The 15063-nt window shown below is 38.9% G+C and overlaps 1 protein-coding gene across 1 annotated transcript; it reads left to right on the plus strand.

Moving 5' to 3' along the window:
* The first annotated feature begins 534 nt into the window (after window positions 1-534).
* On the plus strand, window positions 535-12541 carry tmem201 (transmembrane protein 201). Its single transcript, XM_073470994.1, has 11 exons — window positions 535-712; window positions 1252-1372; window positions 1492-1686; window positions 1785-1964; window positions 2240-2604; window positions 2692-2892; window positions 7248-7468; window positions 8727-8789; window positions 8899-9189; window positions 9411-9539; window positions 10481-12541. Exons 1-11 carry the CDS (start codon window positions 603-605, stop codon window positions 10576-10578), a joined length of 1974 nt encoding a protein of 657 aa, XP_073327095.1. The 5' UTR covers window positions 535-602; the 3' UTR covers window positions 10579-12541.
* The last annotated feature ends 2522 nt before the right edge of the window (window positions 12542-15063 follow it).

The following is a 15063-nucleotide window of genomic DNA, read 5'->3' on the forward strand; positions in this document are numbered from 1 at the left end:
TCTAGCATTAAAGTTCAAGCATACTGTCTGACCTGAGGATACTAATGTCAGTCATGTCAGTGTTTTTGTCATGACATTAGATATCATGTGTGTTTTATCACATTGATAGGATGCAGCTAAATATGTAACTAATGTGTCAGACGGTAATTTTCTTGAAAATAATAATTTAATTATTAAGAAAATCCCCTATCAGGATTTTAAACCGAGCGAGGGAAAATAAGACAGGAACGGTCCCCTGCCACGTTCCAACACTATCATACCCCCCGTCTACTACACTACGTGTTGCTTAGAAACAAACCAATGTGGTCGATATCTATTTTGAATATAGCGATGACCCTAAACACTCATATTATGGCTAAAATTGTTATTTTTACGTGATATAATTTAATAATGAGTGCTTTAATGAACAGTAAAGTCGAAAAGGACTAATGAAATAAAAATATTGGAACGCGTCCAAGCGATGACGTTGTTCCGTTTCCGTTGCATGGGCGTTAACAAAAGGGGATCCTCTTGCCGCGTGCGCTCTCGCGCCGTGTTTAGCGGTACAGTTACACTACATTTCTCATGTTTTGCTAGTTTATTTACTGCTAATTTCGGTGGAAATGGAGGCGTTTAACCAGCTTCTGTTGGAATATCCTGAGCTAATGTACAGCGGGGTCGGAGCTACGGCGGTCGTCGCCGGTGGAGCGTTGATATACAAGATTGCCACCAGGTAACTTGAAGGTTTTGCACCGCGGCGTATGTGTTTAGCTAGATCCACGTTAACGGTCCTGCAAGTTAGCAAACAGTGTTTAAAATTATCTCCGGTAGTTCATAAATGTGACGATCAAGAGATAATTTTGCTAACTGTGAACGTACAAATACATTTCCTTTGCTGTAAGAGGGGTCCGTTTGTCTATGCTAGCACGACTGCTAACTTTGCTAGCCGTGGTGCTAACTAACTTGATGGTAGATAGTTTTGTGCCGCTCACGTTACGACAAATGGTTTTCACATTGTGCATGCACGTATTTTAACTGTTTGTTGTGTACTGTGTGCATAATTTATAACATATAGCCTCATCGTGTTGTTTTGTTTCTATGCATTACCGAAGTAACACCCCAAACTTTTCCGAGATTGACATGATTTCAGACCGTCCACTCAACTATCCACCTCAGCGACACACATTGTGGGAAATATCTGCACGTCATAAATGCATCTCCAGGTTTAACAGTGTTATGTTGCATCGTGTAAGAACTCCACTTTTTTTACAGGAAGAAACCGACCCATGCAAATGTGAACTGCTGGTTCTGTAATCAGAACACAGTTGTGCCCTATGGGAACAGGAACTGCTGGGACTGTCCCAACTGTGACCAGTATAATGGCTTCCAGGAGGTGAGTTTCCAAAGTTGAAGTCTTTGCATGTCCGTAAACTGCAGTGATTTCTTCTTGATGCAAGTGCTGTAAGTTTTGAGCTTATACATCAATCTTTTATTGATCTGTCTTGTTTTCAGAATGGGGATTACAACAAGCCCATCCCAGCTCAGTACATGGAGCATCTGAACCATGGAGTATCTGGTGGCCTTCCCTCAACTGAGACACCCAAGACACTGCAGTTTGTCAACTGTCAGATGCTGCTCTGCAGGAAGTGCAATACCAACCAGTCTGTAAAGATCAAGCAGTTGGCCTCATTTATCCCGAGGGACGATGTAAGTACTGTGCTCTTTTCTTCTCACTACGACACCATCTTTATCGCTACCATGACTGACAACTCTAAACACTCAATGTATCATTGTTTGTTCTGTAGGAGAACTACGATGAGGAAATTGAGGCTTACAAGCACCACCTTGAGCAGACCTATAAATTATGCAGGCCATGTCAGACAGCTGTGGAGTACTACATCAAATATCAAAACAGGCAACTTCGAACAGTGCTCCTAAACCATCAGCTTCGACGCAGCCGGGAATCAGACAAGGGCTTTGTAAAGGTCAGTGCGCTCCAAAGTCAAATTTACATGAAACACAGAAAAGGTTGTGATTCTCTTCCCCTACACCAGTAGTAAGTATAGTCTGTAAGTGTAGTCATGTTTTTGAGATATTTTGACAGGTTACGTGAAAACGCATATCTGCTTTACTTTCCCAATATGTATTTTTGCCCTTTCTTAATATAATATGTCAACATTAATTTTTTTGCAGTTTGTAGATTTTCATGTGTTGTAAAAATGTCAGGGGTCTCAATTAAAACACGTTCTCTCGCACACAGAGCTCCTATTCTACGTCTTCTCCCATGGGGGTCATCCTGTTGCGGGTCCTCGGCTTCCTGATATGTGCTTTCCTAGTTGCCACATTTTTCGGTGAATTGCCGGACCAGCTCACTTCACCCAGTGGCCCACAGACACTAAGTGGTGGGGTCATTCCGCCAAAGCCCAAACCCTCCAACGAATCCACCCCTGACAAGGAAAGTAGTGGAGGCGTGCCTGTGTGGCAGAATCTGCTGGAGCTGATCCCAGACAAGGCTCAAGAAAATGCCAAGCTGGTGTGGCAGCTCGGAAGAGACAACCAGCTGGCTATAGTGTCTGTTGGCCTGTTGACTTGTCTCACTGCTATCTTCTTTGCAGGGCCTGTGAGGTAAGCGGCCACCACCTCTGTAATTTCCTTTCCTTTGCAAGGGTTGTCAGACAAACTCTGCAGGCTCATGTGTCGCTGCATTTTCAGGTTGAGGAGAATTGATGCGGTGGCCTCTGTCCTGTGGTTCGTCATCCTCTGCCTCTACCTGGCTGAGAACTACTTTACTGCTGCCTTTGGCTGGATGGACACAGCCAAGCTCAGTGCCTCCTCCCTCTGCTGCCTCGTCAGCTTTGCCGCTGCTGTGGCAACTCGCAAACCGCTGGGTCCAAGAAGAACCAGATATCGAAGGTCAGAATCTGAGCAGTAATGTCATAATTGTGTTTGAAACATTGGATTTTGCAAAAAGTCCTTTTTTTTATTTATTTCAAACCAGATCAAAACAAAAGTAACAAGTGTTACCAATGTCCAAGTACAACTGTACAAAGATCATGCTGTTTTTAATTCACTGTCTGAACTTAAAGCATAGGACTGTGTGTGTGTGTGTGTGGTCCATGATATGAACAAAAGACTGTTTGGTCGTCACATCAAAACCTCACCTTCAAGCAGACACACTCATTGGTTACAGTTGCCTGGTGTATTTAATTTTTTGGAGGTGAACGTCATTTTGCAGTTGGGGATATTACTGCACAAAAATAAGATGGAATGATAAGAAGGTGTCAGTGAGAGATTTCTTATTTTTGGACCTGACAGGGAATCTGTCAGGAATCATGTGATCGGAAAGAACCCAACAGTAATAAACTACAAAGTGGGAGTTTAATGTTAAAGCACCTAACGAGTACTAAACTCTGTATTCTTTACTGTACTGGAATGTATAACAGCCTTTTGATTGTACTCATTTATTTATTAACATGCTGTTGAAGCTGTAGGCTGAAAATTATTTACTACCTATATTTACTAACTACAGCTGCATGAAATAATACTCGAGATTTGATTTTTTTTTTTTTTTTTTTTTTTGAATAGTCACATCTCTCCCTCCTGCATTCCTTTACATCATCTTTAATTTCTGAACGAAGAGTGACCCTGGATATTTCATCAGTCCTCTGAAGCCATTATTTATAACTGATGTCTGTAAGGAATCTTTTAGGAATACAACATCAGTGCTGAAGCAGCTGATCGATTCCCAAAGCACAGCTGGAAAGTTTTTTCATGTGTGACGTGATTACGTTTGTAGTGTAGTGGCTGCCATTACATTTTCATCCGGACAACCGACTAGGTACAGACTTTGCAAATCTTGATAAATAGTTGTTTTTCTTGTGTGAGGACTGGTCCATGTGCTAATTTCCATTTGAAAACCAAAACACTTAGCTGCCTGGGAAAGCAGTCACTAGTTTATCAATGTATTTCTAAAAATAGTTCAAAGGATTTGTTGTTTGCAGATCTTCTCCTGTTGCCATTATTGTGGTCTTGTGCCTCTGTGAGTTCTATTGGATCATGCTTCATTTTCAGGCCTTTCACTGTAAGTCAGTGACCCCTGCAAAACACTTTTACTTTTTATACTGCGCTTGTATTATGTGTCTGTTGCTCTCCTCTGTGCTGTAAGCTGATGCCTAACAGTGTTACCTCTAGGTGGCTACCTGTGAGGTGCTTGACATGTCTTGACATTTGTGTGAGGTAACCATGTCTAAGTGGTAGTTTCCGGTGGCCTTGTACCAGTGCTTGAACATGCAAACATTTAAAAGTGCTTAACTCTGCAACTATATCTGGTTATTGGCTGGTCGTATGTAGGTCATGCAAGTGTTATTTTGAGTCTAATGTCTGCAATCCATTGCAGACATTAGACAAGTTGGAAGTCAAGTTGGAAGTTGATACTTCCAAGTTGGTATTCTCAACTTCGAATCTAAATGCTGAAAAGCTCATTTAACAGATTAGGCCACTGAAAAAGAGACAGGAGGACTAGCCTTGTACGGCATGCTTTCAAAGACTTGTATCAACCATAAGTCAACTGAATGGAAATGAAAATGGGGACGACAAAGTTTTTGTGACAGCATGTAGCACAAACACGACATAGAGGAAAAAGTGATGAAAAGTTTAAAAGGTAATTGATCACTATGCACCACAATACTCCTGTAACGTGTGTTTCTGTTGGTGAAGTCGGGCTTTGTGGACCTTGCCCAAGTTTCCCCACTTGAATTCTGATTTAGATGACCATTCCACTGCACTTTTTCATGTTTTAAGGTCCATTTTTTTTAGTTCAGAGTTCAGTGGATTACAGCATGAGCATCAAAGTTAAGAGTCTGTTTAGTTTAATGTGTGATATAAGTTTTTCCCCTCACATGTTGCACTCATGCAAGATAAGCCACTACAAACTCAGAAACCATGGACTTGCATGGTTAACACTCCAGTTTACATCCAGGTAGGGATGTCTTTCTTTCTCAAATTTTTACAGTTTCAAGGGCTGTCATATTTTTCATATTCTATTTGAAAACAAATTTGCGCTGGTTTAAATTTGCAGCTAAAATATTAGATTTGTTTACCTCTTTGGTTGCTTACTTCCAGTTATAGTTAACTTTCCTTTGCCAACAGTCTAACATGTTGATGTGTTGAAAACACTAAACGTACTTGTTGCATGCCCTAACATCTCGCCAAAATATTTCTGTTAACCTCTTTTGTATTACTTTATTAAAATGTAGTGAGTCAAGGGATATTTATACAGTAATGTGAAAAGGTATTACAAACTAATGGCTGTAGAGTGTGTAGATTGTATTTGTGGGTAGAGTACTGTAGCAGTTAAACTGCATTTCATGCTGTCCTGTAGGTAGTTACGTTCTCAAACCACCGCCCTCGTGCAGTAGTGTCAAAGCTTTAAATTGTGAATTTTTGCAAAAAAAGTGTTGCCAAATGTAATATAATAAAGATGCTGTTTGTAGGTTATAAGGAAAGTATAGTAAGATTTTTACTACTCACACAGAGTAACTCCAAGGCAGTTCCAAGTCGAAAACATCTCATGAAAGCATTGCAGTGCTTAATAGTCCTATAGGATCAATCAGTAATGACCTGGAATCGCCTTCTTTTTTACCTTTTTTATAAACCGCATGTTACAAGCTGCATCTTAATCTCTTGACAATGATTATATTTAATCAAATTTAAAACACACTTCACAACTGTTCTCTAGTACCCCATGCTTTATTCTCTCTTGCCTTCATCCTCCCTGATGGAGGTCAGTAAAGCCTACCGTACTGGAGAAGAGTTGTGTGTTTTTACTTGCGTTGAAGCTCACACTGGTCGGCACCTCGCTGTGTGTGCATGATATTTTTTGGTTTTATGTAAGGTACATTTTTTAAGTATTTTCAAGTATTATCTTTGCCAGAGTTTGTCATGCTGTGCTAAAAAAGTTTGTGTTTGCTATAAACCTTCAGTGTGCATGTTTGTTATGCTTTGAAATATGCATAATATCTAGCCAGATAATCTGCCTATATGTGTGTGTTTTAGAGAACTCCTGTATCTACCTGATGAGCTGTATGACTGTTGACCTTGATTTGTGTCAAGCATTTAGCTCGAGAAGCACTACCTTCAAACTTGTATGTTAACAATAAGTTTAAGCTGCCATATAAAAACAAACATATTTGTAGTGTTTTAGTGATAGCTGTAGAACCTTTTTACTATTAGAGCTGTGAATGTTACTCTTTTTACCGCACTGTGTTATCAATGATATCCAATATGTAGCTAACAAATGTGATCGTGTCATACCTAAATGTTTTAGAAGTGTGTGTGTTTTAGAAATGTGTGTGTTGCAGAAACACTCAGTACTTCGAAAGGTTACTATGCCAAATTTGAGTAGTTTTTTGGGACAATAATTTGCCGTTCAAACCAAGTATAAATAAGCTAATGAAATGTATCACAATTTGATCATTAACTGTGTTTGTATAAATTCTATAGCAGCCTGGAGTTCCGTCCACGTGGAAAAGGTTTCCTGCAACATACCCAATGAAACATACTGTGTTGGGTGCTGAAATTGAGTGTCTTGCTTTGAATGCGAGGCTTCAATTTGAACACTTTGTAGGAATGCTTGCTGTACATGGAATTTAATAAACTACTAGTGAAAGGATATGACTTCTCTGTTTGTTTTCAACACAAACACACCATCCGATCTACCTGTGTAGGTTTTTCAGTTTCAGACAGTGTTAGCTTTTCTACACAGCATTTAGGTTCAAGGAAAACATCGGCATATTGTTAGTCAGGGCTGCTGTGATTATTTTTTTCCCCGAGAATTATGAAGCTTGATCTGCACTGAATAGAAACTACTAAGCTATGTCTGTGTGTTATGAAAATGTGAGAGAGTTGAGCTGTATTGCTGGGCAGCATTTCTCTTGGAGCTGTCTGACTGTAGGCACTGTCAGCTGCTGCGTGTTGTACCGACAGCTGCAGCAACATTTCCGCGACAGCCTTGCTGTAGCTACTGTCGTTTAATAAGTGCTTGCATTAAATGGATGTCAGAGCTGTATGGTTCTTAGTTTGTGCATTGATTTGATTTCAGACACTTCTTGTACTTGTTATGAATTGCAGAGTTTATATTTAATGTAGAATATTGACAATTGTGTGGAGCTTATGAGTCACAGTTGAAAAAAATACTTTCTTTATACATAAAATCACAAATTGAAATTTGATTTCAGGTAGTAGACCGTTCCATTGCTCTTGTGTTGCAGATACCTTGCAGGTAGCTCTGCAGTCCCCCCGTTCAGCAGCCAGCCTCCTTTCCTGTCTCCGGACCTGGCAGACTCCTTCATCCCCACCCCGCCCCCCAACCTCTCACAGCTCATCAACCGCCAACAGAGTCCTCGCGAGCGCAAGGCGTCCCCCTCCTCTCTGCCTGGGCGCCTCAACAGAGCCCTCAGCCTCGGCACGATCCCCTCCCTCAGCAGGACAGGTAACACTATAATTATTTCTTTCAGTTTGAGTGAACAAAAAGTTAACAATTTGATGCTAGCAGATCTATGCATTCTTTCTTCTGATCTTCAGATCTTTCTATGCATTGTGATTTGTTTATTGGAACTGTATGCCATGTCATTTTGTGCTCCTCTAACAAACAAAAGATATTCAAGTCACTCATCACAGGTGGGAATATCCAGCCCACTTCTGCCTACTGTTGTTGTTGCATGACTTCCCGCAGCTGCTCAGACACGTTTTATCTTGAGTTGCTTGTTCAGTATGGTTTCTTGCATACTGACATGATTTATAATTGATAAGATTCACTAGCTTTACTTTCATTTCTGGCTCCTCGGCGCTCATGCTGGGTTGCTTTATTTTTGTTTCTTTTTAAAAAACAAAATTCTTCAGTAAAAAAAATGGAAGCATCATTTCATTTCTAACTCACTGCAATTTCTCTACTTTCTGTATGTCAGCATTCCCACTGGTCCTTGTTCAAATTTTCAAATTGTTCAGAGTTTGTGAATTTGTGACAAATACATTTAAAAATGAAGGCTTTGAAATAAATAGAAATGGGTCATTGAAAGTGCTTGAATTTATGCATTTTGTACGAGAATAGCATTTGGAGTTCTTTTGATTTAAGTGTTGGCTCAGAGCCTCTGTAAAGCCGATAGTTCTCATAAAAATTCTCAGTGTTGTACGGTAATTATTCATGATCCGTGTCTCAAACAATACTATGTTGGGTCCTTGAATTTAAGGATATTGGGCCTGGAATGTCATTTTCATGACATTTAAGAAGTTCTGCTTGTCTAATTTATCATATTTACTCTATTTTGCATGTTGCATGATGGATAAGAAAATGCATTTAACATTTATAATGAAAGTAATGTGATGTTACAGTAAAGCACCATAGCCCATCTCTTAAAGCTGCATTTAGACCAGAAACAATTAGTCAATGAATCAATTAGATGATCAACAGAAAATTAATCAACTATTTAGATAATTATTTTAAATATTTGCCACTAGAGCTCAGAATATCATCAACATAACCTGACTGACAGACCACCACCACATGTCACCACTAACCTTTAAGTTGTAATGGCATGACGTGTCAGCATAAAGCTGCCTATGTTTAGGTTTAAGTGGGTTTAGCTTAGCTTTTATTTGGAGTTCGGTTTCTGACTGACTGACTAATATTTTTTAAGGAAAGTCCTGGATCATTGTTGTGCTGAATTGTATATTGTATTTCCTATTTTCAGATTCTGGTTTCCTGTTTAGCGGAAGCAGACCAGCTTCACAGTACAAAGACTCCCCATCTTCAGGTATTAAAACTTCAGATAATTATGTGATCTCAACTCATCCCTGTATTTAAAAAAACTCCTAACACTTTTAGAGCACTTGTTTGACATTTCACTGCTTTTCTTGGCCCAGACTACTTCTCCCTGAAGTCTGGGAGCCGCCCGTCATCCCCGGGCCCTTCTCCAACTCCTTCAGTAGCCGGGTCGGTTACATCCAGTTCAGGTTCTGCCAGACATCGACGCCCCCTCATCAGCCCTGCTCGCCTCAACATCAGTGGCCAGAGGCTCCGGCTTTTTTCAACAGAGCCAGAACCCACGAGAATGTCCCCACCCGTGTCTCCGTCACACTTCCTTGTGGAGCAGAGCTCTTCCATCTACAGCGGCTGCTTTTCACGTGACATATCACCCTTCCAAAGCCAAAATGGTATGTACAGCTGCAGCTAAACTGTTAAAAGTAAAAGGTTTATGTTGATTGGTTTTAGTAAAATACATTGTTGTGTCATTCATAATACCACCACCAGATGGCACAGTAAAACATTCTCAAATCCTACACCTAATGGGGAGAAAAGACTTCACATTCATTAACTTCATGTTTAGGTGTTTTTATCTATGACTTCATGATTTACTGGTTCCATCTCTTTGCAGATTTGAGTTCTTTGTTAAGGGACGGCACAGTGATTGAAGAGGACGAGAGGCGAGGCAGCTCCTCAGACTCCTCAGCATGCCTGGTTGGTACTACTACACAGGGGCTGGAGAGCACCCCTCCTCCAAAAGGTAAACTGCCTGATTTTAATATGACCGAAAGACACTTTGTCCAAGATCAGTCCGAAATCACGTTAAATTTTGGTGTCATTACTTTTGTGTAATGTAACGTCATCTTGGTCCTGGGGCTTCATTTGTTTGTTTGTTTAATCAATCATTTTGGAGGGAAATTTTGCCAAGAAGGCTATCAGGAGCCAATAAAACGGTCTCTAGTGACATATATGGTACCACTTCACAATAACAATCATAAGTAAATGGTAAATTTATAGTTAAGTAAACCTGAGTTAATAGTAATTTAACTGTTAACATTATATGTTATTGAGTAATTCTAAAGGTCTATAGACATCAGTTTCACCTTTATAATCAGCATCCAAATATTGATCAATGAACTGTGCAGTATTTAACCTTTTACAAGTTGTTAACATCAGTTGCAACTTTTAAGCCAAAGAAATGGTTTTAAAGCAATTCATTATTTGTTAACCGGAAAACAACTAACTACACTTTAATTAACTATAAGTTTAGCATTTATTAAATATGGTTATTATGAAGTGTTACCAAATAAAAGTCAAGTCAGAACAAAACTATTATGAAAGAGTTTCAATAATTTATTTCTTTAATATTGAACACGCATGATGTGGTGATTATAGCTACAACAGCATTACACGCATTAGCTTACTGCTCTAAGTGAACAGAGTAGAACAAAAGGTCTGCTTGATGTGGATCAGTGACATTTGTCTGATACCAGATCTGCTTTAAAACGCCGGGATGGAATCAGTGCTTCCCTGTTTTGTAGGTAATCTTAATTTGCTCAAAATACACTGGTCTTAAATTACACTGTCATGGTGTTATCAACATGAACCTAAACTTGAACTAGCTGAGACACCTGTATCAGCTCTGAAGTCAAAATGCAATAACGACGATGACATTAATCAGCTTTTTTGTGACATCTGCAGGTGTTGTGAAGCGTCTCATCTGGCCGGGGCTTTTATTGATGAGCCTGACTTCCAACCTGTTGTTTGCTGGCCTCTACATGTACCACAACTGGGGATGAAAGGTTCACGAGTCTGCTGCTGCTGTTCTCTTGTGATCTGCACAGAGTGAGTTGGCCTCTGTCTAGTCTACTGGCTTCAAGGTCATTCAGCAACGCCAGAAAACATCATCTTTCTGGCAGTTAGTTACTTCTTAGGGAAAACACAGATGTCAGCTGACAGATTTTCAGCACTGTACCTCTATTTGATTGGAGTTTCAAGAAGACAGTATGGTAAAAATGAATATCAAGTAGTTCATGACGGTTTGAAAATATTTTGGCTTCTGTGATGTGGCCTTGGTTTGCCTTGGTTTGTCACTGCTCCTCTTATAAACATAGGTGCATGTGTAATTGATTTAAAAGGCCCAAGTGTTGCACTGATGCTCGATGGCGTTTTAAATACCGTTCTGTGAAATGTGCAATCATCATGTACTGTTCAGTCGATGCTGCTCAGACACAGAGGGTCATGTCTTATCTACTTACTGTGACTGTGGGGAGTACATTGATTCTCCCAAGTGGAAAATATTTTTTGTTAGCCAAAAATTTGAGAACATAGAGGAGCATGTTAAGCCTGTGCTGTATTGATGCAGTTTTGGAAATTTGTACAGATTTTCTTTGTAGTGTTAAATTTTCACAGCGCTGGTGTTTTCCATTGCCTTTCTATGTATATTCAGCTCGGACAAAGTGGTTTGTCAAACCCCATCCTGATGTTTTGTTACACGGTTTCCAGCCAACATTTTTAATATTAAGGTCATTTATATCTCATACCAAATGACACATGTCACAATCAATCACTACAGAAGTAAACCGTTTAACGTTCTGTTATATCTTATAGATATCTTGTTCACAAGCTCGTTTGTTAGGGGTAAAACTCCCAAGCTTAAGTGCAATATAACAAATTGTTGCTTCCAATTTTTAACAAGAAATCATGTTCATATTTACATGAGATTTGCAAAAGAAAGGCTTCTGATAGATTTACTTCTAACTGGGCTGTGAACTAATTTTTCCTGTATAACTTTTAGTCAAACACCTGCATATTAAATTAAAATGATTTTGCACTTGTCTTTCCTTTGTGTTTGGTTGTGTCGTATTTTTGAATTGTTCTATTATAGATGAAGAGCACAGATTTTTGATTATTGTGCGTGTATGTTGAACATGTAAGTAACAAAGTTGTACATTTTGGACATGTGTAAGATATGTGTAAACAGTTTACAGTTAGCTTGTTTTGCTTTTCGTGTAAAAGTCACATGTTGTTAGACGTTTGGATGTTTATTTTCACATTGTTGACTGAACGTGAGACGAATAATTTTGAGTATCTACTGGGTCATGTGGTTTTCTCACACACCTAATGCAAATTTAAATTTGTTAATTTAAAATGCATTTGCCAGTTTTTTTGAAGTTATTTTGAGCCAAAGTAATAATTAATGAAACTAATGTAAAAGACAGTTTCTGAAAAAACTGAAACTTGCTACTGAAAGATATCTAAATGACTGGGAATTGTCTTATAAGACAATAATGAATAGTAGTTATTAAACTATTGTGACCTTTAACATACTGTATACAGGCTTGTTTGTACTTGATGTGTAACCTAGTGTCTTCTGATGAAGGCTCATTCGTTGAGGAATAATGTACATGTTGATCTGAAAATGCTGAATTTTCCTGAATGAGACAAACCTAAATGTTTTTCAGTTAAAGATGAATTTAATTTATTTCTGAATTTAAATTCAAAGTGAAGTTGAAGAATATTGTCCTTTTTCACTGGACTTCACATCACCATTATGTCAAATTACGAGTCTCTGACTAGAAGTATGAATTTATATTATTACATATTGTCACTGATTGTTTGAAGGGTTGTTATACCACTGTGTTCTGCAATGCAAATGTGTGTCTGCAAAAGCTGTTTGGTCTGTGTGATTGTAAGAAACAACATTGCCTTGTTTCATCTGGACCCATACTTTTTTAATAAAGTATTTTTTCTCCTAATGTATTTATTTTTTTGTAATTTATTAAGAAACTTCTCTCTGTGCAGGTATAAAAATCTGTTTTCTAGATTATGTGTTGACCTAAAGCTTCGTTAAGTTCGCCCCCTTCTGGAACTGATGGCACCTGCAATTTATCTCCAGCAGCTTTTCCATCTTTAGCCTTTTCTTCAGTCTGAAGAGTCTTTGTTGAATCTTTCAGAATGCTGCCTGGCTTGGTAAACTTCATCACCCAGTGTACATTGAAGCCTTGAGGGAAGTCAGACATCTGAACTGTTGCCATAGCGATGAAAGACTGAATTTGACACAGTGAATGAGGGAACAAGTAGAAGTGCATTATTGACCAAGCAGTCAAGGACAAACAAAAGAGGCTTGTATGGATTTAGATAAATATCACAATCATTCTGTTTGTTGAGAGAGGTGTAGAGGTTCACTCTTTGTACCCACAAATATTCTTTCCCACATCACTGATGCTGGCAAACTCAACACAGTCCAGTTTATTGTGTAAACTTAAAGCTGGGAAATGTTTGTATGTCGCTGCTATAAAAGTAAGAATATAGTGTTTTTTTTTTCCTCAACAATACAATCCCCTTGTGCACGTCAGTAAAGTGGTTACATGACTACTAACAGTCTTTCCGTTTTGTAAGTTGTGTGCGCATCCCTGCAATCTAATGAAATAATGTAAAATAAACACTTTTCATCACATGAAGTTGGTGGAAAACTAAAACACTGAAGGTGCGACATGCAACAACTGACCACCTGTCAAATTTAAAACAAACGGGGGCAGCAAATTGCTAGAGTAACTGCTAACTGCTGCTTACTGTAGCTGCCATTAGCTAGGTAGCTCAGTTAGCCGTGCAGCTAGCAGTCCCGACTATGAGTTTAGAGAACCAGGGGGAGTGTTGGTGTTTACAACACTAGCAGCTTTGGATTGGATGGTTCAGTGCTAGCTGGTTAGCATGCTATCTTCAGTAGATATCTTCTGCAACGCAGTACATAGACGTCATAACTGTTCACATTCTGTTGATAATTTTAATTTTTATGTTTTTAGTTAAAATTCTTACATATTGCACCTTTAAGAAAACATTTTGTTGTTTTTGTCAAACTTGCTCACGGTCAGATATACAAATACCAGGTCTTTATCTGATTTATTCTGTTTTCTTCTTGAAAATTATGAAATGGCTATCTACTTCAGCTGTGTTTAATAACCTAAATTTCTATCCCTCACCCTAACCAGAGCTCTTTTGGTTTTTGTGCTCTTTGTTAGTTCTTCCATTTCAAACTAGGTGTCAGTTACTGTTGCAGGTTCCCCTTTTGCTTGTTCAATTAGAGCCTCCCCTCCTCTGTGACCTTCAGAACACCCTTTCACTCTCTGATCAACATTTCCCTCTCCAAAGGAGAGAGCCCAAGCCTTATGTTCAACCTTAGTGGTATCATTCAGAATGATACCACTAAGCCTTTACAAAGGGAGCGTGAGAAAGCTGAGTGAATCTGCAAAAAGAATAAATGACAAATCTTAAAATAAAACCAGGGACATGCTAAAAGTCTCACATAACTTGGTTGTTACACCCTTCAAACAGCTCCAGCCTTGATTCTTGTCTGATGCCTATTAATTTTTCTTAAACTGACCTTCAAACCCATGTCTGTCTTTAGAGCCAGTGTCTGTGAAACTGAAAACTTGCTTTCTGGATACGTTGCCCTCGATTCTCTGTCTTGTCAACAGGTGTTGAATTACTCTCTGTTTAAAATTAGTGATGGCACAGAAGGTAAGCACAATTAGACACAGTGGTGCTTTGAGCTAACATGCTAACATGCTAACAATGACAATGTTAAAGGAATCAGATTAGAAAGATATGTTTCATATCGGTATGTTCAGTATGAAGCTGAACCAGCAGCCAGTTAGCTTAGCTTAGAATCAGGTTCTGGCTCTGTCAAGAGGTGACCAAATTCTCTAACCTCCACATGTAGACCTCACTAATTAACACATTGTTTGTTTCATTCATAAAAAAGGAAACTGCAAGATTGTTAATATGTCTAGTAAGAGCGCAGGTCAACACCCACACAGAATGACACTGCTTTTTTTGAGTTATCACACTCTCTCCTCTTTGAAATTACCATTTTACTAATAATTCATTTAAAATGATATTTTAACTTTTGTAACCTCTGATGTAAGACATGAAGTGTACAATGTGCTCCTTGTTTTAACCACGTTTTTATACGGAGGAGACTCTTGCTGATAAACATTTCATGGTGTAGGTGTTTATCTGTTCTGGACATTTGCATTGCTGTTCCTAGGTAGAGTACTAAATGATTCAGATGAGTGCAGGCTACGTCAGGCTTCCTCACTGCTTACATGAAACCAGTTATCTTAACAGTCATGCCGAACCTTCACAATATCTGCTGTGAGCAATAAGGATGTGAAAGGCTGCAGTATGTGTGAAAACAAGGAGCACATTGTATCCATTTTTTAAATTTTATTTTTTATTTTTTACTAACTTGGGCTTTTCTACCCCTATGTGGATGATCTCAT

The sequence above is a fragment of the Pagrus major genome, chromosome 7, assembly GCF_040436345.1.
Source record: "Pagrus major chromosome 7, Pma_NU_1.0".
In the NCBI taxonomy this organism is placed as follows: Eukaryota; Metazoa; Chordata; class Actinopteri; order Spariformes; family Sparidae; genus Pagrus; species Pagrus major.